The following is a 24,738-nucleotide window of genomic DNA, read 5'->3' as shown; positions in this document are numbered from 1 at the left end:
TTCAAACCAGGTTTTGGTGCAGTGCAGGGACTTGGTGCCTTTCCAGTTAATTCTGTGACATGTTTGGTGTGCATGGTCTGACAGCTTATTTTACCATAGTGAAGGAATTTAATGTAGCATTTGTATTCATCTTTTCTTGTTGGAATTATGTGCCCTGCACTTGATTTTGTAAACCCTTGAGTGGACAAGGTAAGAAAAGGGATCTCTGGATGAGCTAAGTATACTTTTAAATTTTGCAAGAGGTTTGAAAGTTGCCTTAATATTGTATTTCTGTAGTGTTCTATCTATTTTTTCCGATATTCCCCTAACGTAAGGTATGGAATTATTGCTGAGAATCGTGTAAATTTTTTGTTGTTGTAGGCCTTTTTTTTTTTTTTTATTAAGGTCTGACTAATGATTTCATATTCCTTCTTTAGCACCTGCTAATTGGAGCAATTGTTAGGGTCTATCTTTGAGGGCACTGATGATCCCTAGTTTTTGTGTTGGATAATGGTGAATCTTTATATGTGTAGATTTGCAGTAGACCACACATAAAAACTAATATGTAGAGTAACTGCTCTAACACGTGCTTTTTGTCTCCATAAATTCCACACAATAATAAATCTATGCTTAATATGTGCTGGCCATTAATCATTTCTTAATAATTTCTACAATACACTCCCTTAAAATGTCTAGCATTCACTAATTAATGCTCTCTATGTCAGTCAATTGTACATATATTCTCAAAACTGATCTGTTTTGAAAGATTAAAAAATCAAGCATTCAGGAAAAAAAATCCTGTTACCTCTATTAAACACTGAAACGTAGCTAGAAGAAAAGACCCTGTGCAGGCATATTGTGACAAATACAGGATTTGAATTAGATATTTCCAAGAAATGGGAATTGCTGTTACTGACCAAGTTATGGAGGCTCGATGATCATAAAATTATAAAATTAAAAAAGAAAAAAAAAACTCCTTTTGAAACCTTATATTCTTAAAGAAAACAGGCAGTGCTCCTTTGGACAGCCAGTCTCTACATTTTAGCCATTTACTGAGAGTGAGTCAAAGTTATTAACGAATCAAGGCTTTTGGGGAGAGATTACAGCAAATAAGGTGCCACATCTTGTAAAACTAACATATACATATGCCTGAAATAGTGAGAGCTTTATACACTTTGAATTGTGGGGATTAAAAACCCAAGTTTCTAGGTTTTTTTGTTGCCAAAGTCTGTTGTGGGTGCCATGACTGTGATGAGTTCAACAAAAAGTATGATAGATACTGCTCAAATGTTGAATAATGCTTGGCATAATGTTTAGCCCCACCCTCACTTGATGAGTTTTAAGATTCCACGGAGTAGTCTGTAATGATGATAATAATAATGTTTTAAATGTGCTAGTTGATTCCAAAAATAGTCTGACTTTTGTGTACCACTTTTGATCCTGTGTGACTTTCCATAATAATGGTACCGAATGTATTTTTTATGTTCTCAGAGGTGAATGTCAACAGTTCTTCCTGTTGTCCAGCCAACACATAAAAGCCTTTCTACCCAATCCCCAGTCAATTCACATGAAATATCATTAACAAATAAGAAACAGCAAGAGTCCAAAAAGAAACACACCTGTGGCAGCTACAGGTCTGAATAATACTAGCAGGTAACATACATAGGTAACATATTTGGAGATCAGCTGTCTGAATAATACTAGCAGGTTACCTGCTAGTATTATTCAGACAGCTGATCTCCAAATCCATCTACCTAATCTATTATTCATTCCCGTCTTCCATAGCTTGTAGGGTAATATGTCATGTGGTAATCTATCCAATGCCTTTATAGAATTCAAATATGACTGTATCAATGATTCTCCCTTATCCAACATTCACATCTTATTATAAAATATAAGTAGATTGCTAAAGCATGATCAAACATTCACAAAAGCATGTTGATTATGACTGAGCGAGCACTTTGCAAAAGTATATCATCCAGGTGGTAACATTGAAAACATGAAGGAACCATTAGTTTATATGGGAATTGTGATGAATGAAATGGAGGTGAAGAGTCTATTACAGAACCTTAATGTGAATACATCTGTGGGATTGGATGGTATACCAGCACAGGTCTTGCGTGAATCGGCTAAGAAATTATCAATGCACTTGACCATGTTGTTTAATCTGAGTCTCTAAAGGTGTGGAAAGAGGGGGGGGGGAATAGTTTCACTGCATAAAGGAGGATCCAAGACTACGATTGCAAATTACCGACCGATCAGCATATCAGGAGTCGTTGTCAAGGTTTTGGAGAAAGTAGTCAAGGGAAAAAAAAAACAGGAATGGATTGATGAAAATGAGATACTGTACGGGGGACAGCATGGCTTTGTGAAGGGTAGATCATGCCTCAGTAACTTGCTCAAGTTTTATAACAAGGTGACAGCTGAACTGGATAAGGGTAATGGGTTTACAGTGATACTACTGGACCTGGCAAAGGCATTTGACAGGATACCACATGGAATTCTTATCCGTAAACTACAACATATGGGAATGGATATAGGGTTGGCGAGATGGATAGGAGGGTGGTTGATGGAGAGCTATCAAAGAGTAGTTTATTCAGGAGTAGAGTCCAAAAGACGGCCTGTGACTAGTGGTGTACCGCAGGGTTCTGTTCTTGGACCACTGCTGTTTAATCTGTTCATTAATGATACAGGGAAGGATCTAAGAGGAACAGTTCATTTGTTCGCTGATGATGCCAAGTAGGGTAGGGCGATAGTGAATGCAGAAGATGTCAAAATCTTGCAGGATGACTTGGATAGATTGGAGTTCTGGGCTAAGGAGAATGGATGTCAATTTAATGTGACAAAATGTAAGGTTATGCATTTTGGGGTGAAAAGATTAGCAGCAGTATACCACATTGGTGGAACTGTACTCCAGGAAATTGATGAGGCCAGGGACTTGGGAGTGTTGGTGGATAGGGAGATGAAGTTTAGGGAAACCATTGCAAAAGTAGCTAAATCAGCTCATCAACTCACTTGGTTGTTGAAAAATACCTTGACGAGCAGAGACAAGCAAGTTATTGTACTTCTGTACCGAGCCTTGATAAGACCTCATCTCGACTACTGTGCCCAGATTTGGTCACCTAGGTTCCTTCTTGATGGGGAGGAGGTGGAGAGGATCCAGAGGCGAGTGACTAAGATGATAGCAGGTCTATGGAATGAACCATATGAGAACAGGTTGAAGATTTGTGGGTTGCAGAAATTAGTCGATAGGCGGAAAAGGGGAGATATGATTGAGACATTCAAATTGCTACAGGGTTTCTATAAGATAAATTCAGAGGATATTTTTGAGATTAGGACTGGTGGTGGGAGAACTAGGGGACACCTATGGAAGCTGGGCAAGAGTGTGGTTAGCAGGGGTGTTAGAGCTGGGTTCTTCACTTTTAGAGTGGTAAATGAGTGGAATAAGCTGCCAGAGTCTATTGTGGGTGCTATGACGGTGAGTGAGTTCAAGGCGAGGTATGATAGATACTGTGAGAATGTCGTATAGTTGTGTGGACATGATGTTTAGGGCCTCTCTCGATAAGTCTATGGACTCCCTGGAGTCGCCCGTAATAATAATAATAATTATTACGTAACGAATCCTATGTCTATCAACAGAATCCTGCATTCTATTCTCATTCGAGGCATAAATTAATCACATTAGATTGTGATTAATTTTGTACTGTTGTACTTTTGTAATGTGGCACTGTTTCATTTTTAATCCAATTCACATCTATAAGTTAAAATTGGTTTGAACAATGCCATGTTATCTGCTAATTTAGTATTTTGACTAACTCTCTCCATCATATCAACTCTTCTCATTTTATAATTCCATACTTAATATGGAAAATTATTGTAGCTGACTAGAGGAACTTTTTCTAAGCCTTTCTTAAACAAGTTAGTTGATCTTTGGCACAGGCAAACTCAATAAAATCAATTGTAGAACCCACACTATTTCAGACAATAAATATAGTGTTGGGATTGGGGTGCAAGATGGAGACACTTGTCATGCTATTTACAATTAGCAATAGTCTGGGGTCAACCATCTCTGATTGGCTAGCGGTGGAGATTGAACTACCTCCTCAGTCACCAAAAGTTAGGGCTAAAATGGCTTTGCGGATTTTTTTTTTTAGTATGGATATACAGAATTCTATATTCCATATTTATTGGCAAATTCTATATTTGCCATTTTTACTAAAATTGTACCTAAACAGCTGGAAGATTTCACTTTTCATCAGCATTGGAGTTGTACTGTGAAGGTTAGCCCTTCGCAGTTCCAAACCAAATGAACAAATTTCCCCTACACTTCATTTATCTCTTCTGCTGTTGCTTTCTGGAACAGTCTCCCTCCTTATTCTGAAGAAATACAATCCATAGCTACTGTACTCTCTGGAACAGTCTCTCACCTTACAATCCCCAGCTCTTTAAGTCAAATGCGAACTAGTTCCTTCTTGCCTATCCACAGTACCAGCACACTACAGGCTAACCAACTTCAGTGAATGAGTTCTCCATATAACCTGTATTCTCCCCCCCCCCCCCCCAGAGAACCTATAAAATTTTTATAGGTTCTCAGGTGAAACACAGGTATTGGTATGTTCCTGCCTAATTCCAAAAACAAAATGATGGTGCATACTGAAATATATAATTAATAACAATTCATGTTCTTAATTTTGTATGTGAAATGAGAATAATTAAATTCAAGATATTTTGTTTGTTTTATAGCTTCACCACTGTAAATTAAGCTAATGTTTTCCTCTTTTTTATTATTGATTTTCATAACAAATTTGCAACAGTAGTTATTTAGTTTGGTTAAGGCTTTTGAATACATGTGGTAGACTGAATTTAGACAACAACAATATGAAGAGGATTCATTTCTTATGTTTAATGATATTATCAACACCAAACAATTTTATCAAAAGATGTTTTTTTAACTGCTTATATTTCGCTAAATTTCAAATCAGCATCGTCATCAGAGCACAACACAGCTAGTATACTAGCTGTGTTGTACTAGTAGCTGTTAGATTAAAATCTGAAGAGGAAAAAACTTGGCTCAATGTTTCTCATTTTGATATCAGATTTAACACTCTTTTTCTTAATAAAGTGAGTTATCACTGCAAACTTGTCCGCATGGTTAGCCTAGTGGCTTTGCACTTCACAACCATATGCCCGGGGAATAAGTGTCCTAGGTTCAATTCCTGTCAACGACATGAGGAACTTAAGGATCTTCCTCAGCCATAGCCAAGTTAGCCGGTCTTGGGCGTGGACAGCAGGGTTTTTCTGCCAGTTTATCTGGGGTTTTTCATCCCGCAAGCAGGCAAACCAGTCTTCTGAACACATGGATTATAGCCAGAAATATTGACCCAGCAATAGGCCTGACTCATCAGCCTATGCCGGTTCTGGATAAAAAAAAAAAAATGGGGGGGGGGGGGGGGGGATCAGATGGTGCTGTGCATTCCTGCAAGAAAAAAAAAAGGGAGGGGGGGGGGACTGTACCATCACACGGACTGCAAACTTAAGCACTATATATTGCTTTCAAGATAATGTTGTGTTCTACATTAATATATTTTTATATTTGAACAGTTCAACATTCTTAGTTGAATTTTAGGCTTGAAATGTGAAAAGTCTGGCTTTTTAATACCTCAGTACTCATGATTACATTCGTCCTAAACATCATAATTACATTCTTCCTAGACAATAGTTCATGATGTTTAGGAAAAATGTAATTGTGATTACATTCTTCCTAAACATCATGAACTATTGTCTTCTTGATGATTACTTCATTTTATCCACTTTCTGAAATAATTCTAAAATAAATACTTCTGCAGTGCAAGTGGAAGAACAATGGGATGTATACCCTTCAAGAAAGAAACAAGTTTTATTCTTATTGTAACATGAAGAATATTCATATGATTTTTCAACTGAGGGTGACTTAGCTAATCTCATAAGGAGATAGAAGGGTTTTTCTACCAGAAACTGTTTTTCCATCTTGAATACAGGCAAAATGAGCAGAGGAAAAACAGATACTATTAGTGGATGGCATCATGCAAGTGTATAGATGGGGAATTATGTAGCATAAATGGTGGGGGCTGTGTAGTGCAAAGTGTCCTCCCACAAGTCCTTACAAGCATCATATAACAATAACTTTCCAGATATAAAAACTGAAAATAAGTGTTCTCATTTATGGATTCCTTTGTAGTCTCCCCAAATCTTATACATAACTCAACACACTACATTTTCTTTATATTTATTATCTCTACAGACTCATAATGATTTACTTTCTGGAAAGTTTATATATCTTTTCATCAAAGTATTTTCAAATACCCCAGTAAGTTCTTAATTTTCTATCTTTAGATAATTTCATCACTTGCTTTCTTGGCCATCTATCAATGCTTTCTTGAGATTCTGCCAATAAGTTTGTTTTAATTGACAAAACTTAATATATTCCCCCAATAATATTTTGCATTTTCAGTATACGGTTCACCACTGAATGTTTCTCAATTTGGATTCTTTTTAAAAACTTTCATACATATTTTTCATTCCTTTTCAGTTTGATACTAACTGTTTTTCTTGTTGAAAATTAGATGATCACTTCTATTTGAAATCCACAATATACTTTTGTATCCTGGACGAATCTGATGATAGTGACATCATGGTTCAATTCTAGTAGTAAGACTTATACGTTGGTTAGACATAACTGATAATTAATTTACGGAATTAACAACGCATATGAAGTATTTTAATTAAAGATAACTTTAATGAATCACTTCTATATTTCGGCAATGTCACATTGCCATCTTCAGGAACATAAAGATATGGTATGTGCACTAAGGAACTAACAAAGCAAATGAGGAAGAAAGTAAGAAACTACTTTTGTTCCTAAAGTCCTAATGGTGCCCTCTTGCGGGCTAATTTGGTAGTCTTGGCAGTTGGGCTGAAGTTCTCATAATGAAAGTCTCCCAAATTTGGGGCAGTTTCATGCACCCAAATTTGTTGAGGTTAGGAACGTTTTTTAGAGCTGCTGAAGATTCTTTGAATAATCTTTCGTATTTAAATTTGCTGTGATGGATTATTTTTGTTTTCTTCCAACGAATTTTATGATGGGTATCTAAGGCATGGTCTGCCAACCCAGAGCGGCTGTACTGGTGAAAACGGATGTAGTCTTGGTGTTCTGAAATCCTGATATTTGTTGTTCTGCCTGTTTGGCCAAAGTAGGACAATTTGCAGCTGCAAGGGACCTGGTATACACTATTTGGCTTCGTTATGTGGATGATGTGTTTGCTATTTGGCCACATGGCTCAGACACACTCCACTCCTTCCTAACACACTTAAACAACCAACATCCCAGAATCCAGTTCACCTTAGAAAAAGAGGAAAACAACACCCTCCCCTTCCTAGACACTTTAATCACCCACCAGCTTGATGGATCTTTGGTTTTCTCTGTTTACAGAAAACCCACCCACACTGGCAGATACATTCACCAGCAATCCCCCCCCCCCCCTCACAACAATATGGGGTGATAAAAACACTATATAACAGGGCAAAATTAATCTGCTCAGATGACAAGGCCCTGACTATGGAACTAAACCACATCCTCAACACTTTCTTAGCCAATGGCTATAACCCCAAAAAAAATCCAAAAAATACTAAAACCTATAAACCACAACCCCCCTCCCCCCCCCTCCACAATAAAGACTACACCAAGTCTATCACTATCCCCTACATCCAGGGCACCTCTGAAAAAATAACTAATATTCTCAATAAATATGACCTTACTTCCTGTTACAGACCATATAAAAAGTTGGCATCCCTTATCCGCTCTACCAAAGACCAACCACTTCCCCTAGACCTACCTGGTATACACTATTTGGCTTCGTTATGTGGATGATGTGTTTGCTATTTGGCCACATGGCTCAGACACACTCCACTCCTTCCTAACACACTTAAACAACCAACATCCCAGAATCCAGTTCACCTTAGAAAAAGAGGAAAACAACACCCTCCCCTTCCTAGACACTTTAATCACAAAAATTGGGTGCATGAAACTGCCCCAAATTTGGGAGACTTTCATTATGAGAACTTCAGCCCAACTGCCAAGACTACCAAATTAGCCCGCAAGAGGGCACCATTAGGACTTTAGGAACAAAAGTAGTTTCTTACTTTCTTCCTCATTTGCTTTGTTAGTTCCTTAGTGCACATACCATATCTTTATGTTCCTGAAGATGGCAATGTGACATTGCCGAAATATAGAAGTGATTCATTAAAGTTATCTTTAATTAAAATACTTCATATGCGTTGTTAATTCCGTAAATTAATTATCAGTTATATCATGGTTCAATGATATTAGTAATGACTAGTCCCATCTGGTGTAAATATCCAGAATCTATCATTTTCATTAGCTCCGTTCTTTCCTAAGAAATTCTGATAACACATTTTTGTGATTAATTTCCTACTCTAATGCTTAGAATATATAAAATAACCCTCCCCCCTTTTTTTTCACATTTATGTCCATTTTCATTTTTAATGATTTAATTGATGGTAACAGCAATGGAACGCACAGAACTAATTTACCATTTTAAATTTTTTTCACCACGAAACATCTCCCATTTGAGAAGCTTAATCTTCATGTTTAGTATGAAGATTAAGCTTCTCAAAAAAAAAATATTTGGACAATACAGATCTGCAAGAAATAGGAGGGCAGTGGGGGGATAGCTATGATAATTTAGTAATCCCCCCCACTTCCCTCCCATTTCTCGCAGATCTGTATTGTCCAAATAAATCATTTTAAAGAGGTTTTTATTATTTTTTTTCTATTTCATTTGGTAGTACCATTTCCATCAACATGGTATTTCTCCAATTCCACTATTATCTCTGCCACTTCACTAATGTTCTGCAAAATAATGATGTCACACTTGCCCATTCTGACAGCTATATTAACATCAATTTTTAAACTCTAGTACTGATAAACAATTTCTCTGCAATGGTGTATTTTGAACACATTCTTAGTTCATACCACTACCTGTTACAAATGTAAGAAGTAAACAACATTCAGACAATATCAAAAAATCAAATAAATGGTATAAATTTGTAAACAATGTCACATTAGTTGCAAATAATTAAAAAAGTTGAAATTTCAATTTGTCATAAACAGTAAAAAAAGTGCTATATGCTACTAGAAGATTGAGATCAACAGAGGAATTCATTTCAGGAAAGATCTGACACACACACACACACGCACAGGATCGCCAATGTTGTGAATTCTCTATGAATGTACAACCTCCATGATCAAAATACAATGAAAAATTTGATAATTCGATTTAGATGATAGTGATTTTTTTTTTTTTTTTGCTTTTTTTTGAAAAGCTGAAGGTTGTATTCATTAAGAAATACTATGTACATAAGGCTGTTCCAGAAGAGAAAAAAAAAAAAAAGTTAGAATGAAATAGAAGTTAGTTTGATGAACTGAAGCTGGACTATGAATGATTTCAACCCACAACTGCTCACATTTTCATAAGCCACCTAGAAAAAAATGCAGGAATGGTAGAAGCCAGTTCAACAGAATATCACCACCAATGGACCTACATAAAAGGCAAAAAGAAGAATCAGTATATCTGAGAGAGAGTTTTGAATTGGATTTTAACGGTATTGATGCGAACACAGATTGATAAGAAAATAACTACTTATTAACTGAAAAGCTAATATTTCGCTGGTATTATATCAAGTGAAATATTAGCTTTTAAGTTAATAAATAGTTATTTTCTTATCAATCTGTGTTCGCATCAATACCGTTAAAATCCAATTCAACACGTGTGACGAACACAAGCTTTTCCACACGGTTGAGAGAGAGAGAGAGAGTGGCTAGAATCAGTCTATAAGATTCTGTGAGAAGGGCTACCAATTTAACATGTGGTGCTATTCTCAAACAGCATCAAGAATTTCAGAGGGGGGGGAGGATTGGAATGTTCCCCAAACATGAGGAACAATATTCTAAGGTCAGGTAAATTTGTACTACCAGTTGTATAGATGAGGAGTGTTTTTCAGCAGAGAAGGATGCCAAATTTTAAGAGGCTAAGATAGGATTCACACATTTTTGTGCCAGGAAAGGTTAATCATATAAGTCATCCAAAGTAGAGAAATTCAATTTTGCCTGGAGATGAGACTATTATTAAGGATAAAAAGGAGTGAAGTGGTCAGAGTGGGGGGGGGGGGGGTATAAGACAGGACTGTTTTTGATAGCAATAAATGAAACCTAGTTGTCCTTAGTCCACTGAAGAATGGGAGGGGGGGGGGAATCAGTGTTTAAGGCACATGGAAGGGTTTTGAGGTTTGAATGTAATGTTTCAGTACCATAAGATTTCTCAAATGAAGAAGAATGGATAAAATAATGATAGTCATCAGAAAAATATGGATGAGATCCATAGTTTTTGGAAGCTAGCAAGAGGTTATTAAATACAGGAAGAACAGAGGATAAAGGAAAGATGCCAGCCTCATATAGGAGTAACAGGACTTTTCCTTCCAGAAGGAAGGAAAAATCAAGAAACTAACCAGTGAACGAACTATTACTTATGTTGATATTTAGAAGAGTAAACACACATCCAAAGGTAATAATTAACTAACTAAATTTATTTAACTGATATATATAAGGAATATTAATGGAGAGGAAATCAAGCTTGCAGAAAAACTGGAAAAATACCACATGGACATAATTGTAATCACTGAAAAAATGAAAAACAGGCGAGAATTTACTAAATAATAAGTATAGGATGTTATATTCGAGCAATAATAATCAAGGAAAAGAAGAAAGGCGTAGGGATAGCATTCAACACCAAACATGAAAACAGTCTTCTTGATTAGAAGAGTTTCAAGCAGTAATGTAGGCAAACTCCAAAACATGAAAATGGAGAATGAAACTTATTTGTGTCTATGGCTCCACAGAAGGATCTTCTAAGGAAGAAGTGGAGTTTTTCACGTCACTTGAGTAGGCAGCTGTCATTAAGAAAATAGAAAAAGTGATACTTGTTGGAGATCTAAACATCAGAGTAGGAAGTGAATCCCACCAAACATATAGAAATGTTTTGGGAACATAAAGAGAAGGCTAATAATAATGGTAAGAACCAGGTGAATTTCTTTTCAGGATACAGAGTGGTCATTACTAAAACCATGTTCCAACATAAATATGAACAGGTTCATGTGGAGAGAAGACATACGAAATAAGAAAAGTTTCATTGACTATGTTATTGTTGATAGTGATATCTTCATATTGGTTCAGGACAGTCTACACAGGATTTGAAATTGGAAGTGACCATCACTTAGTTTTAAGTAGGATAAAACTGAATGGCACATTGAAAAGAACACTATATATAAAAAAAAAAAATTTAAGAACTAAAGTTGAGCTGCTTTTACAGGTAAACTGTAGACTCAATTATGCAAAATTATTGAAGAAAAAATGAAACAATTCAAAAACAAGAAAACCTTGGAGTCTTGGTGGCAAACTCTTAAGACAATGATTCAGGTAGGGAGACATGTGATGAAGTTGCCTGCAAGGATAGAAATATAAGAATGCCAAGGTGGATACAGGAAGTTAAAGAAGCAGTCCTGGAAAAGAAGAAAGCATACTGAAAGTTCCTAGCAAATAAGCCAGGTTGCCCTAAAATAATACAGAGAAAAATGAAAGAGAGCTAAGCTATGTTTGAAAGAAGCTTAAGAAAAGTCATGGGAAGACTTTAATAAGAATATAGAAGTTAAATATCAGGAAGGTGGCAAAGTGTTCTGGAGGCTTTTGATAAAGTTTAGAAATGGAGGAAAGAGTACTATAAAAGGAATCAAAGATAATAAAGATAAGGATATCTTAGATGTCTGGAATAAGCACTCTGAACAAATGAAACAAGCAGTGAGAGAACTGTAGTAGAAAATTTTCAAGAGAAATGCAAACAGCAATACATATCAATACTTGAGATAGAAAAAGCTATCAAAAACTTGAAATGCCGAAAGACAGCTGGAGTAGATGACATTCAACCAGAGTTGCTCAAATATGGAGATATAAAAGTTTTACAATGGCTACAGCACATAATTCAAAGGTCAGTAGATCAAATTTCAGATGATTAGAGTAGAGGTCTCATAGCATCCATCTATTTAAAAAAAAAAAAAAAGAAGAAGAAAGCTAAAATTGAAAATTACAGAGGAATTTTTCTATTAAGTGTTCCAAGTAAGATTTATGCAAGCATATTTAAAAGGAGGCTGAGAAAAATTCTGCAAGAGAAACTGGGAGAACAACAAGCTGGATTCAGGCCAAATAGAGGTTGTCAGGATCAGATTTTCACTTTACGACAAATAGTTGAGAAATCATGGGAGTATAACAAGGAGCTGTACTTAAGTTTTGTAGATCTGGAAAAGGCATACGAGGTGCCCAGTGAAAATTCTTCAAAACACTACAGTTATAATGGAGTAAATGGAACAGGAAGATGATTTGATGTAAAAGCAAGTGTAAGACAAGGAAATACATTATCTATACGGATTACATTATAAAATAAAGTGGCATCACACCTGATATTAGAATTGGAGATAAACTTCGCTCTTTTGTGCAGATAATGTTGTACTCCTAAACACATCCAGTGCAAGTCTCCAGGATTCTCTAAATTCAATAACAGCTGTAACAAATTTGGATGAAAATCAGCAATAAAAAGACTAAAACTATGAAAATAGGCATGAACATAGAAATCTTCAGCTGAATTCTGAATGGGAAGCCTACTGAACAAGCAAAAACTTCAGCTATTTCAGCACAGTTTTGATTGAAGTGGCAAGTTAAACCTGGAAATAGACAACAGAATAAGCAAAGGTGGAGTGCTAGTTGAATAAATTTATATGGAATAAAAGAAAATTAGCCATAACACTAAAGTAGCAGTATACAAGACAGTGTTCAAACCAATTTTAATTTATGGATCTCAGAGTTGGGTTAGAAATAAAACACCTGATCCTGAACAGATAGAAAGGAACCTATATTGTTTGCATTCAAGAATGTGTGAGTAGGACTAATCTAATGGTATGGGCATGTAAATAGAATGGGAGAAGAACGACAACCAAAGAAAGTGTTTGATGCCAAGATAGCAGTTAAAAAATCCAGGTGGATTGAAGTTAGAAGTGCCTTAGAAGAACAAGATGTTAGATGTGACAATATTTCAGTGCTGACAAATAATAGACTAATTTGGAGAAAATTGTAGATAGGAAATTAATAATAATGTAGTTAATCATGCAGTACTATCATAATAACCTGAACATATCAGGAAATTGATATGTCAATATTTTATTTTGGTTCTTTCACATCTAATCACCATGGTATATGCATCCATCTAAGTGATACATAACATCATTCACCAGAATGATATACACTAGCAATATTCTTATTAAATAATTCCACCATTCTCTGCCACACTCATTTTGTTACCATATGCCAGCCTAGTTAGCATATCTACTCTCTAGTAAACAGATTTTAGCTTGAATCCCAACTATGGACATGGATCTTTTGCGAATATCTTTAGGTGGCATATGAGTTACATTGCCCAGTGTGAGAAAATGGAGGCCTGACATAGCGAAAAAAAAAATTTAAACCTTTAGTCTCTGGAAGCAGAATTACTGAATATCTAATCTATCTAAAATTATCTAAACTCACCCAGAGTATTAATGTCTAAGTTAACAGCATAATGGATCAGATTCACATTATAAAAAAAAAAAACATCAATAGCCCTATTTCACAATTATTCTTCATCCTGCATATCACATAGCAAAAGAATTACCTTCCAATACACAGCAAACAAGAGTTTGCTGACTAATTTCCTTAAGCCTTACTAGCAAACCTTTCATAATGTGCTTCCTTCCCTTATATTCTTCATATGTGATCACTATTCATCTTCTCCACACAACTTGTTTACCTATGCTAATTGCCTAAGTTCACTGTTCATTAATTCCCTCCTACTTTATTTGCTTGACTCTTGGGTATACAGTTGTGGATTGCCTGTGTCGACTCCATGAGGTCTTGGTGTAATAATAATAAAATTCCAATACTCTATCAACGTCTTTTCCTGCATCTGACTGTCCCATATTATTGACGATGTGTGCCACGGTACTGAGGGCATATGATTATGGAACTTCCCCTAATTGCACAAACTGTATTTCCACATATATCCCTTATTTGTTTTCATAATGATTTTGACTTTTTACCATTTCTCAACCTTCTAGCTTGTATTTTCTATTATCTATATCTGTTCATCCAGTTATATAAATGTTATGCAGCTCTTACTTAATGGTTGTTCATGTCCGTGATGTAAGCAAATATGAACTTAACAATTAAGTGAATCCTATTTCAAGGAGAGAATAAAAATGTGGCCAGATGAAAGAGAATTTAGTTATATAAATGACAGTACATAGGCTATAAAATGGATTATCATTAAGTGAAGTTATTTTTGAGGGTTTCCATTTTCTTTTAACCTAACTACACAAAAGATAAAATTTCAATGTGTTTTACAAAAGTTTGAATATCACATTATGATTTATTTCAGAGCTTAAAAGAGGAGATAAATAAATATTGGAAAGAGAACTAAATTTATTATTAAAAGAAAAATAAGACTTTCTGAGAGATTAACATAACCTGAAACAAAAACAGAAGTGTCGTAATAGCACTAACAGAGTTGACATCAGAAAGTACTACAATACTAGTTAAGAGATACCAATGCCATTCAACTTTCACAGTATTCTTCTCTAATTCTGGTAGGGAGAAGAAGTGATTTTTAAAATGCTTTGAGTGATGCCATACTTTATTAAGATTCTCCCTTCTAGTTTCACCCACCACAGTTATCTACAAATTCTCTCCTATGTAATTCTTTCTCAACTAAAAGCTCCACATGCCTAGCCACTTATATTTATCTTCATCTCTTGAAATTATTGTCAAATGTACAATACTTAATCTTCACATTCCCTTCATTACAAGTTGTTGGTGAAGGTAGTCATTCCTTGATAGCAACTATATTTCCTATTTCTCATGTTTTCTCCTACTAACTTATATTCCAAGTTAAGTGATACTTGTGTGAATTATAAATTCATACAAGGTATAGGCATGGAGTTCATGGTAATGCTGTGTGTGTGCGCGCGCATGCGTAATATCAATATATATATAGGCTATCTCAGGATTCGATACCAGGTTTATTCAGCTCAGCTCTTTACAGGTGATGTTTTTGTCTTTTTATTGTTGATTTATTAATAAATTTGTTACAGTAGTTATTCAAAAATAGTTCTGAAGAGACTTGTGCTGAATTTATTTAGAAATATTACATCTGTGAAAGCAGGAGTTCGATATTAATTCAACAGGTTCTGCACTGAGAACCTATAGAACAAAATATTTCAGATATTTAGGCACAATTTTTAGTGAAGATGACAAATTAAATATGGAAATAAATACCAAAATATGCAAAGCTGGTATGATGGGGAGCCAGCTGAACAAATTTATATGGATTAATAGAGAAATTAGGCAATATACTAACCAAGCAGTAAAAAAGCCAAATTAGAAAAAATAAAATAAAATCAATCAGAGAAATCAATATCAATACATTAAAAATTAGGAGAATAAACAAATAAAATCAATGGCATTATATTAAAAATGAAGGAATTACAAAAAACAATTCAGATAATTAGTATTAAAGAATGTATGAGGAGAGCCAATCTAAGAAGGAATAGTCACTTACACATTATTATTATTATTATTATTTCGGGCAACTCCAAGGAGTCAACAGACTCATCGAGGGAGGCCCTAACACAGTGATGGTGAACCTATGATACTCGTGTCAGCACTGACACACGCGAGGGTTTCAGGTGACACACCTTGGATGTTGAAAGATACTGGTATTCTGATGAAAAAACTGTGATAAATATCGCTTTCAGTTAAGGCGAAGGAACAGAAAAGTCATTAAATGTAATGTAAGTTTGTAATTTCACTTTATTAAATTAATTGTATAATATGAATTCATAGATTTTATATCAATGTCCTATTAAATAAATAGCCTAATATGATATGTATAAGTCACCATCTATGATTATGTAGTTTATAATGCATGTATGCAAGTGGCACATCAACAACGTCAATATTAAAAAAAAAAAAAGATGTTTGACACACCTGGGTAAAAAGGTTCACCATCACTGCCCTAACACCATGTCAAGAACAACTATTCAACATTCACACAGTATCTATCATACCTCGTCTTAACCATTATGGGAGAGGAAAGGTTAGCAAAACAAGTGTCTAATACTAGGATGACAAGAAAATGACACCAAGAGGAAGACTAATCTGGGTGAGTGTCTTGGAAAACCAAAATGTAAGACTGACCAATAACAGATTAATTTGGAAGAAAACTGTTAATAGGAGGCTAGTAACAATGTAAACTTAAAAACAAAACAGCAGTTCTTGTTTTAGCAATCTGCTTATGTTTTATAAGATGACAAATGTGTTGGATAAGGGAGATTCATATGTAGCAATATTCTTCGACTTTGCAAAAGGTATTTGATGATTACTACAACACGGATTGCTGTATAAGCTGCAGAAGATGGGATAGAATAATTGATTAATCAGATGGATTGATGATTGGCTTTCTGCATGATATCAGCAAGTTGTGTTCTTGGGTCCCTACTGTTCAATTTATTTGTTAATGTTATTTCGTGTGGATTGACTGGAATTTTCAAATGTCTGCTGATGATACAAAGTTGAGTAGGTGTTAATTCTCTACAGGAAGATTTAAATAGACTTTTAGCTTGGACAGATGAGCAGGTTGTTTTAATATTAACAAATGCAAGGTGCTACACTGAGGTGTAGAGATATCAGGCTATGTATTGTATTAGTGCAGCTGTGCTTCAGGAAGTGGATGTGATTCAGGATACTAGGGTGATGGTAGACAATGGACTAAAGTTCCAAGGGCACATTGCAAGTGTTAAGAAGACTGCACATCGTATTGCTGTGATAACAAGTACACTGACATACAGGGATAAGGAGCCTCTGTATGCTTTTGTGTAAAACATTGGTCAGACCACACATGAACCACTCTGCTCAAATTTGGTCATCTTGTGATGTGGAAACACTAGAGAAGATCCAACAACAAATGAGACTCTGGTGTGTTGGATATTATTAACATCTGACCTCCATGGAGTCAGTGACTCATTGTGGGAGGTACACACTATAGCCCAAAAAGTTCATTCAACCATGACTTTCAATGTGTATCATTCACAACACACAACGATGCAATGCTTTCCACTCACCAACCACTCTCCATGTAAAGAACCTGCTCTTCACTCTACTCACACTCTTCTTATAGTTTCCAGGGATAGCCTCTTTTCTACCTCCCCTCTCCCATTTATGAAAAATTTCTTCCATGTCAACCTGATAACAATCCCTGACTAACTTAAATGTCTCAATCATATCTCCCTCCTATTCACGAGACGTTGCAATTTACATTCTTTCAATCCGCCTTCATACTCCACATTACAAAAATCACTGACCACCTTTGTGAATCTTATCTGAATCCATTCTAACCTTGTCACCATGAAAACACAGTGACCAAATCTGTGCACAATAATCCATATGATGCCTTATACAATGGAATCGTAACTTCTTTATTTTTGCATGACGAGGTCCTCGCATTCATTACCATTATCTGATGCGATGACTTCACAACTTGTGTAATGTGGCCCCTGAATTTCAGATCCTTGTCCACCACCACTCCCAGATCTCTTATCTCCTCTACCTCCTTTAAAGTTTCCCCACCAAGTGTACACTTTGCATCCAATACAGACCCCCAACGGCACACCACTAGTGACCCTCCTTTTCGGAATACTGCATCCCCACATACAACTTTCTGATACCAGTCACCAATCTCTTTTCTTTCAGTTTATTTAACAGCTCGTTGCATGGCAGTCTAACAAAAGCTTTTGCAAAATCTAAGTATACCACTGTATATGCATCTCCCTTGTCCAAGACATCTGTCACCTTGTTACAGTTTTTTTAGTAAGGTATACACTAACACAAATTCAGATAAAACAAAAAATAATTTAACAGTATTGCCATTAACTCCATGCCTATACCTTGTGTGATACCCATGATGACAACCACAGAGAATACTACTGTAATCATTTCATTTCTGTATCCTAGTTCTCACCAATCTCTCCAGTATCTTAACCACATCAGATATACAGATTGGCCTATAATTTGTAGCCACAGCCTTATCACAACCTTTATGCAGTGGAACAACTTTACCTTCTTTCCACTCTCTCTCTTGGAACCTGTGCAGTTGTAAGACTTAACTAAATAGGCATGTCAACACTACTTCCAATTCCCCAGGACATTCTCTTAAGATACGGCATCATCAAATCCTATCACCCTATTGACATCAAGCATATTTCCTCATATACCTTCTGCTCGTTCACAATTAAGCCGTCCTCTACACTTGAGTTTTTCATAATGTCACCCTGATAAGGATGAAACAACCTTATAATTTATTCACTGAATACCTCAACAACATCTTCTGCAGCAGTTACCATTATATCATTTTCATCCATTAACATCATCTTACCATAATAATTTTTTTCTTCTAATTGCAACATCTGAAAAACTCTCTAGGGTTTTTCTTGGCCTGATTTGCTGATTTTTGCTCATACTATAATTTAGCTGTTCTTACCAACTCACCTTCCTGGCCTGCTCTTTATATGCCTCATGCAATCAACTGCTACAATTATTCATCTTGTACGTCCTCCACAGTATCTTCTTCCAAATTTCATGTTTAATCCCTTTATTCATCCATTTGACACCTACTTTATTCAGTCTTTGGACCTTCAGAATACATTCATATACCGATGTTGTTAAATTTCTTTTGGTGAGTTCCCATGCAGCATTTATCTTCTGCCTACTTAACATCTCATTCCATGCTATAGCTTTGAGTTGTCTTCTAAGCTTTTCATAATCACTGGCCTTATAATTCACATAGAAGTCTTCATATGCAGAGCAGTTGAGGGAATGTGGATTATAGTTTGGTGGATAGGAGGCAAAAAGGAGATATGATAGAGACCTTCAAGTTGGTTATGAAATTTTACCAGATTAATACAGAAGGAATTATAAAAAGAGTGGATCATCAGATGAGAGGAATGAGATGCCATCACCTGATGCTGTGTAAAGATGTGATGAAGAAGGGTATGAGGAGCAGATTTTTTTATGTGGAAAGATGGTGAGTGCATGAATGAAGAATATCTCATATTGAATCTTGAAATCATTTGCAATATGAGATACAAGAGAAACTGGTCTATTTGAATTACCAAGAAGATAACACTGTGGTAATTAAATCACATCATTATAAAATCAGTACAAACAAATGTGTGTTATATATATATATATATATATATATATATATTGCACAAAACAAAAAACAGTGATTTATAGTGGCATAAAGTAAAGTAGAAACTATATTTGGTTCAGGTGTCTTTTTCTGGGGAAATATATGACTTCTACATTAATTTGATCTTGGTTCTCAGAAGAGATACACCAGATATGCTAATGAGATCCCAAGAAAGATCAAAACCAACTAGTCTCGGGTATTGACCTTTCCATAATGCATAACGTTATGCACATGCAAACCGAAATGTGCTCTGTATCAAGAGATACTAAGGCAATTGATGTGACATCTTTAACCTCAATATGCAAGAAGCAAAGTGGGGAATATACTTCACACAAAATCTTTTGTTCGGATAAAGGATTAAACAAGAATATAATTTCTTGGCAAGTATAATTTACAGATGTTTCACTTCTGTATCTTTTCATTTCTCCCTTTTATTTTAAACTGGAGCATCTAACAGCAGTGGCAATTCACTCATGATTGTTTGAGGAAATGTACCAGCAAAAAAAAAAAAAAAAAATGTTTAATTTAAAGTCATAAGGGTGTTGCACCATAAGATTTAGGAAATCCTAAGCATCCCTTATTATGAAATAGTGGTGTTGTGATAGTAAGCCATTAATGGATGTTATGCAGAGCAGTGTTGAACAGATACATAAAACTTCTGAAACTGATAAATGTTAAGACCATACCACTGGATTCTTAAATGAAAGTCAAGGAAAGGCATGACGGGGACAGCAAGTCAACTGCCTCGCCCATGATCAAGTCACAAGAAAGTAATGCACACACAATCTTTGGAATGGTGAAGCATGACCTTTGTCCTTAAAGTATAAACCAAACAACACGTGAGAGAGAGATGACATCAAAAGAGTTGCAATATATTAATACTAACTATTTCACCATTTGTTGTATTCTAGTCCATTATTTCTTTGGATTAAATTTATCATAGAATTAAAAGACTTGCCCAGAAAAGTGAGTATTACCATAAAAAGAGCCATTGGGAGGGGGGGGGGGGGAGTCAAAAATGATTAAAAGTACCTAATATAGGCCAAATGATGTACTAATGCATACTGATTTTCTTATAATTTTCAAAATTTAGAAATGGCATTATTTATGGTTTTATACTATAAGCAAGGAAATATTAATATTTCCCTACTCTTTAATATGATGACTTCCGTGATAAGTTAGAAACTGTCAAACTAACAGCAATCTCATGCCAAGCAAAATCTAATATCCAATAAAAAAAGAGGATACACATTAATATGTTCATGGTCGTATCTCATTCTGTATTAATGCAATATAAGGAACGAAACAGCTGAGGGAGAACATGTTAGATTATTTTAATCGTACATTAAAAAAAATTATATTACTTTTATTATTATTTCATTATTTTTAAAATAAGACAGGCACAAATACAACTCATAAAATGTATAACAATTTGTATAGCAATGACTTATATTATACAATACCTAATAATAAGCTAGTATATCAAACTTTTCTTTTTACAATGGCAATAATATTTTTTGAACTATAGTTACATTCTTGTACATAATCACTTGTACTTTAAAATCAAGCACATTCATGCATCTATTCTGAAAATGCCATCAAAAGTCTGATAATTATCCTTATAGTGGAGAATTCCAGAATATAAAAAAATTAAAATGAGCACTGATTTCATTCAGGGCTAACATAAAACTAAGTTGTTCACATGCAATCTAAACACCAGGCCTTGTTACATTGCAGAGCGAGGAGAGATAAATAAAATTTTGGAAAATGAGGAAAGTTCTGAAGGTTTTAATTACCTCCCATGTTCCCCTTCCTAAATACAAATGACATAATATATATTATCGATATAAATTCATTCTTATATTGTTCCTGTTTAGAAATTTTATCTTATCTACTTATAACTCATTGTTTTATATGTATCAGTGCCCTCCTCTTTTAATAGACATTAATTTACCTAAGATCAAATTCCAAAACATGGATGAGCAAATATAATATACAATGCTTAATGTGCAAGTGTATCCACAACAGATAATATTCTAAATAGAGTTGTGGAAAAATTTAAATTTTTCCACAACTCTACAGAATGTCTGTTGTATTTCATCCACTTTTAATGCAATGAACATTATTTCAAATATCAATACTGATATTTACTTTAAAAAAAAGAAAATGCTATATTTGCAGCAAATTACTTATAGTACAGTATATTTAACGTCATCGTCCTATTAATAGTATTTGGTATTAACAATAAAACCATTTCCACAATATGCACTAACTTGCTTTAAAATGAATTAATACTCATATCATAAGGAGATTCTTCAGTAATCATAAAACAATTTCTTGTTTTCAAGAGAAATTAACTAAAATTTATTATTTTATATTTGATTTGCAATTCAGTTATTAATAAATAAATAATACCCAGATATGATGTTAATATTCTGCCATGAAGCAAAGAACAAGATAAAAGCTACACTCGTACAAAGAATTAAAATTGACTTTTCTGTTTTTCAAGCATATTCCTAAAATTAATAAATTTCAACTCTATGTTCTGCAGAATGATAACATTAACAGTTATCGTTAGATTTGCTACACCACTATTCCTTTTCTAGACATTAATTTCCTAGTGTTTGCACTACTCGCTTGTACACTAGAAATGGCTTTCATGCTACTTGCTAAAACGTTTCTGTTTTTCACATAAATGCTCAAAAAAATACCTCAGAATAAGCATTTTTTTGATAATATTCCACAAGTCATTCAATTTAGTTAGGTTTAAGGTTTGTTTGGAATTCATATGAAATATATATCAGCAGAAGTTTCTCCAAATAAAAGCATGCCACCTGAGACTTTCATGTCAGATGGTAGTATGAGAGAGGAAGCTGTTAAATAATCTAGACCAATGCAAAAATCTATTCTACCATTATTTTTACACAATAAAAATGAATACAATGTATGTTTAAATGAGAATCTAATATTCTGGATTTCTCAGCCTCATAAAAATTATCCTTTCTCTCTAGTGAGCACCAATAATTCATTGCTGTCTAAATGAGGAGCCAAATATCTGGGAATCTTTTTTCTCAGATTTTATCCATCATAAAATGATTTCATATTTTGATGAAAGATGATATGTTTATTAAGAGTTCTGCTCCACACATATAGTCTGTATCCTAACACTTAAGACAAAGGTTTAAGGATGAAAAAGAAAAATTCTGTCGACTCAAATCGTAATTCTGGACAACTGCAGGCTCTTCCATATTAATTTCCTAAGCCAATATAAATTTATAACAATCTAATATTTAAAATCGTCGTTATTAACTTCCTCGTGAAAAGATGTCATAATTTGTGTGTGTGTGTATATATATATATATATATATATATAGGAAAGCACTAATCATAAAAATATTTCGATAAATTTATTATATGGATATTTGTAATCCAGTTGCAATAAAACATTGAATAATAAAACACTGGATAATAATAAGTTACGGGAAGAGTAAGTGGGAATTGTGGATCAATATACTTGTTCACATATAACGATCCCTTGCAATTTTAAAATTTCATATCAGTTTATAACATTACAAGAGTTTAAAAAGACAACTGTTCGTTGGAAATACGTTTTAAACAATAAGGTGTAAAGATGGAGCAAAAGTATTCCAGGTGTATTTCATCTAGTAATTGAAATGGATTAATCACAGATATGTATATACGTTTCTTCTCTCCTACAATACCTGTGTGTATATGTATATACATATATATGTGCGCGAAGCTATGACTCTAAATATAGTCTAATTAATAAATTAAAAGTGAAAATTAAATGGAAGCAAGACACAATCATCGCAAGGTTCAAGGGACTATGCAACGAACAATTAAACCATACTACTTGCATTCCTACAACGCACAAATTGTTGTTCGCTGTAATGTAAAATATAAACATCTCACCTGAAGTATCTGTAGATGTCAAGCTGGAATCCCCAAGTTTTTGTCGTTTTGTTGGAGGTCCATCGACAAGTTGGTCAGCCATGTTGACTAAGCCTAAAACTAAAAACGAATTACTGCTTTGGCTCACGAAAGAAGGAACACATCAAGAATTTGATGCTTTAAAATTATAAAAGATGCTAACACGAACGCGCGAAATGATGCATTTCCAATCAATATCGTGCAGAAGCATACAACGGACTTCATGATGAAGCCCTCTATACCAAACATAGCTCCGTACAGTCATTGTTAATCACATATCACGGCATTTTAATACATCCTTCACTCTGCATCAAGCTTCACTGCTCCATCTCTATCCAAACACTTGGTAACATTGCCGATTACATAAAATGAAGTGCTTCTCCATAAACCACTAAAATTTTCAGCCCTTATTGATAAAGAACTTTCACTGACCTTCCTTAATTTCTAACATACTATAGGCTATAATTAAAGAAATGGTAGAACTTAAATCACGAAATCAGAAACACAAATTTTCATTTCCATACTCTATCAATATGGCGGCTGTTGATGAAAAGTTTTTATGCTACTGTCAGAGAAAACAACGAGAATAACCGAATGCAAATAGTCCTTCCCAACTACCTCATTTCATTGGACCTGCCTAAGCACGTGAACAACAACTTACTGACCATTGGTTGATTTATTTCTACCTCCCAATAATAGGAATTCCGTGTTCGTCCGACAAAATCCGAAATTCGACTTTGACGCATGAATGATGAGGCCGATCATGGTTAACTCATCAACATAAGAAGGGCAAGGTCCCACTTAAGAGCATGGCAGGATTTCTTGATTAAAGATATTGTATTCTTCGTCTTCAATTCAATTCTGTCTCACTTAAGTTTCACAGGTAGTTTAAAAAAAGAAAACTGTTATTTAGAAATATGCAGTTGGAATCATGGAAATAAAGGGCATGCATATTTGGTTTTTAAGGGCTGTACGTTCCATCCTGAAAAAAAAGGCTTTTGAAAGATTGTAATGCTTTCTGCCTTCATTATTGACTAATACCTTAGGGGAAGCGAAAATGACGCATTTTAAACTACCTTAACCTCATTTACAAAAATAAATAAACGAACAAAAACTATCGATTCTCTCTTGCTACCTGGAGCTTCCACAAATCTCATTATGATATTGAAAGTAGATCATTCATAATGAAGTGATTTCATTTTTTTTATTCAAAGAAGAAAGTATTAATCTGATTACGGAAACGCGAATTTATTTATATTCATCGACTAGTAGATATCTTAAATTGAAAACAGTTCGTGAAAAGCTGTACAACGATGGTTTTTTATTACTATTATATTTTTTATTATTGTATTTCTCAGAAAAAATAACAGTC

At 34.6% G+C, this 24,738-nt stretch overlaps 1 protein-coding gene across 2 annotated transcripts in view; it reads right to left on the bottom strand.

The window, feature by feature from the left end:
• The window catches only part of LOC150100272 (histone lysine acetyltransferase CREBBP-like), a 345,238-nt gene extending 321,343 nt beyond the window's left edge, over positions 1–23,895 (bottom strand). For both annotated transcript variants that reach the window (XM_090403052.1, XM_090403053.1), the window contains exon 1: positions 23,349–23,895. In XM_090403052.1, coding sequence (XP_090259178.1) covers positions 23,349–23,430 — 82 coding nt within the window. In that variant the 5' untranslated portion in view covers positions 23,431–23,895. The remainder of the gene's footprint in view (positions 1–23,348) is intronic.
• Positions 23,896–24,738: the final 843 nt, after the last annotated feature.

The sequence above is a fragment of the Typopeltis vanoorti genome, chromosome 13, assembly GCF_054136105.1.
Source record: "Typopeltis vanoorti isolate ZY-2024b chromosome 13, IOZ_Tvanoo_1.0, whole genome shotgun sequence".
NCBI lineage: Eukaryota > Metazoa > Arthropoda > Arachnida > Uropygi > Thelyphonidae > Typopeltis > Typopeltis vanoorti.
The sequence above is the reverse complement of the archived record's forward strand: the minus strand, read 5'-3'. Positions and strand labels throughout refer to the sequence as shown.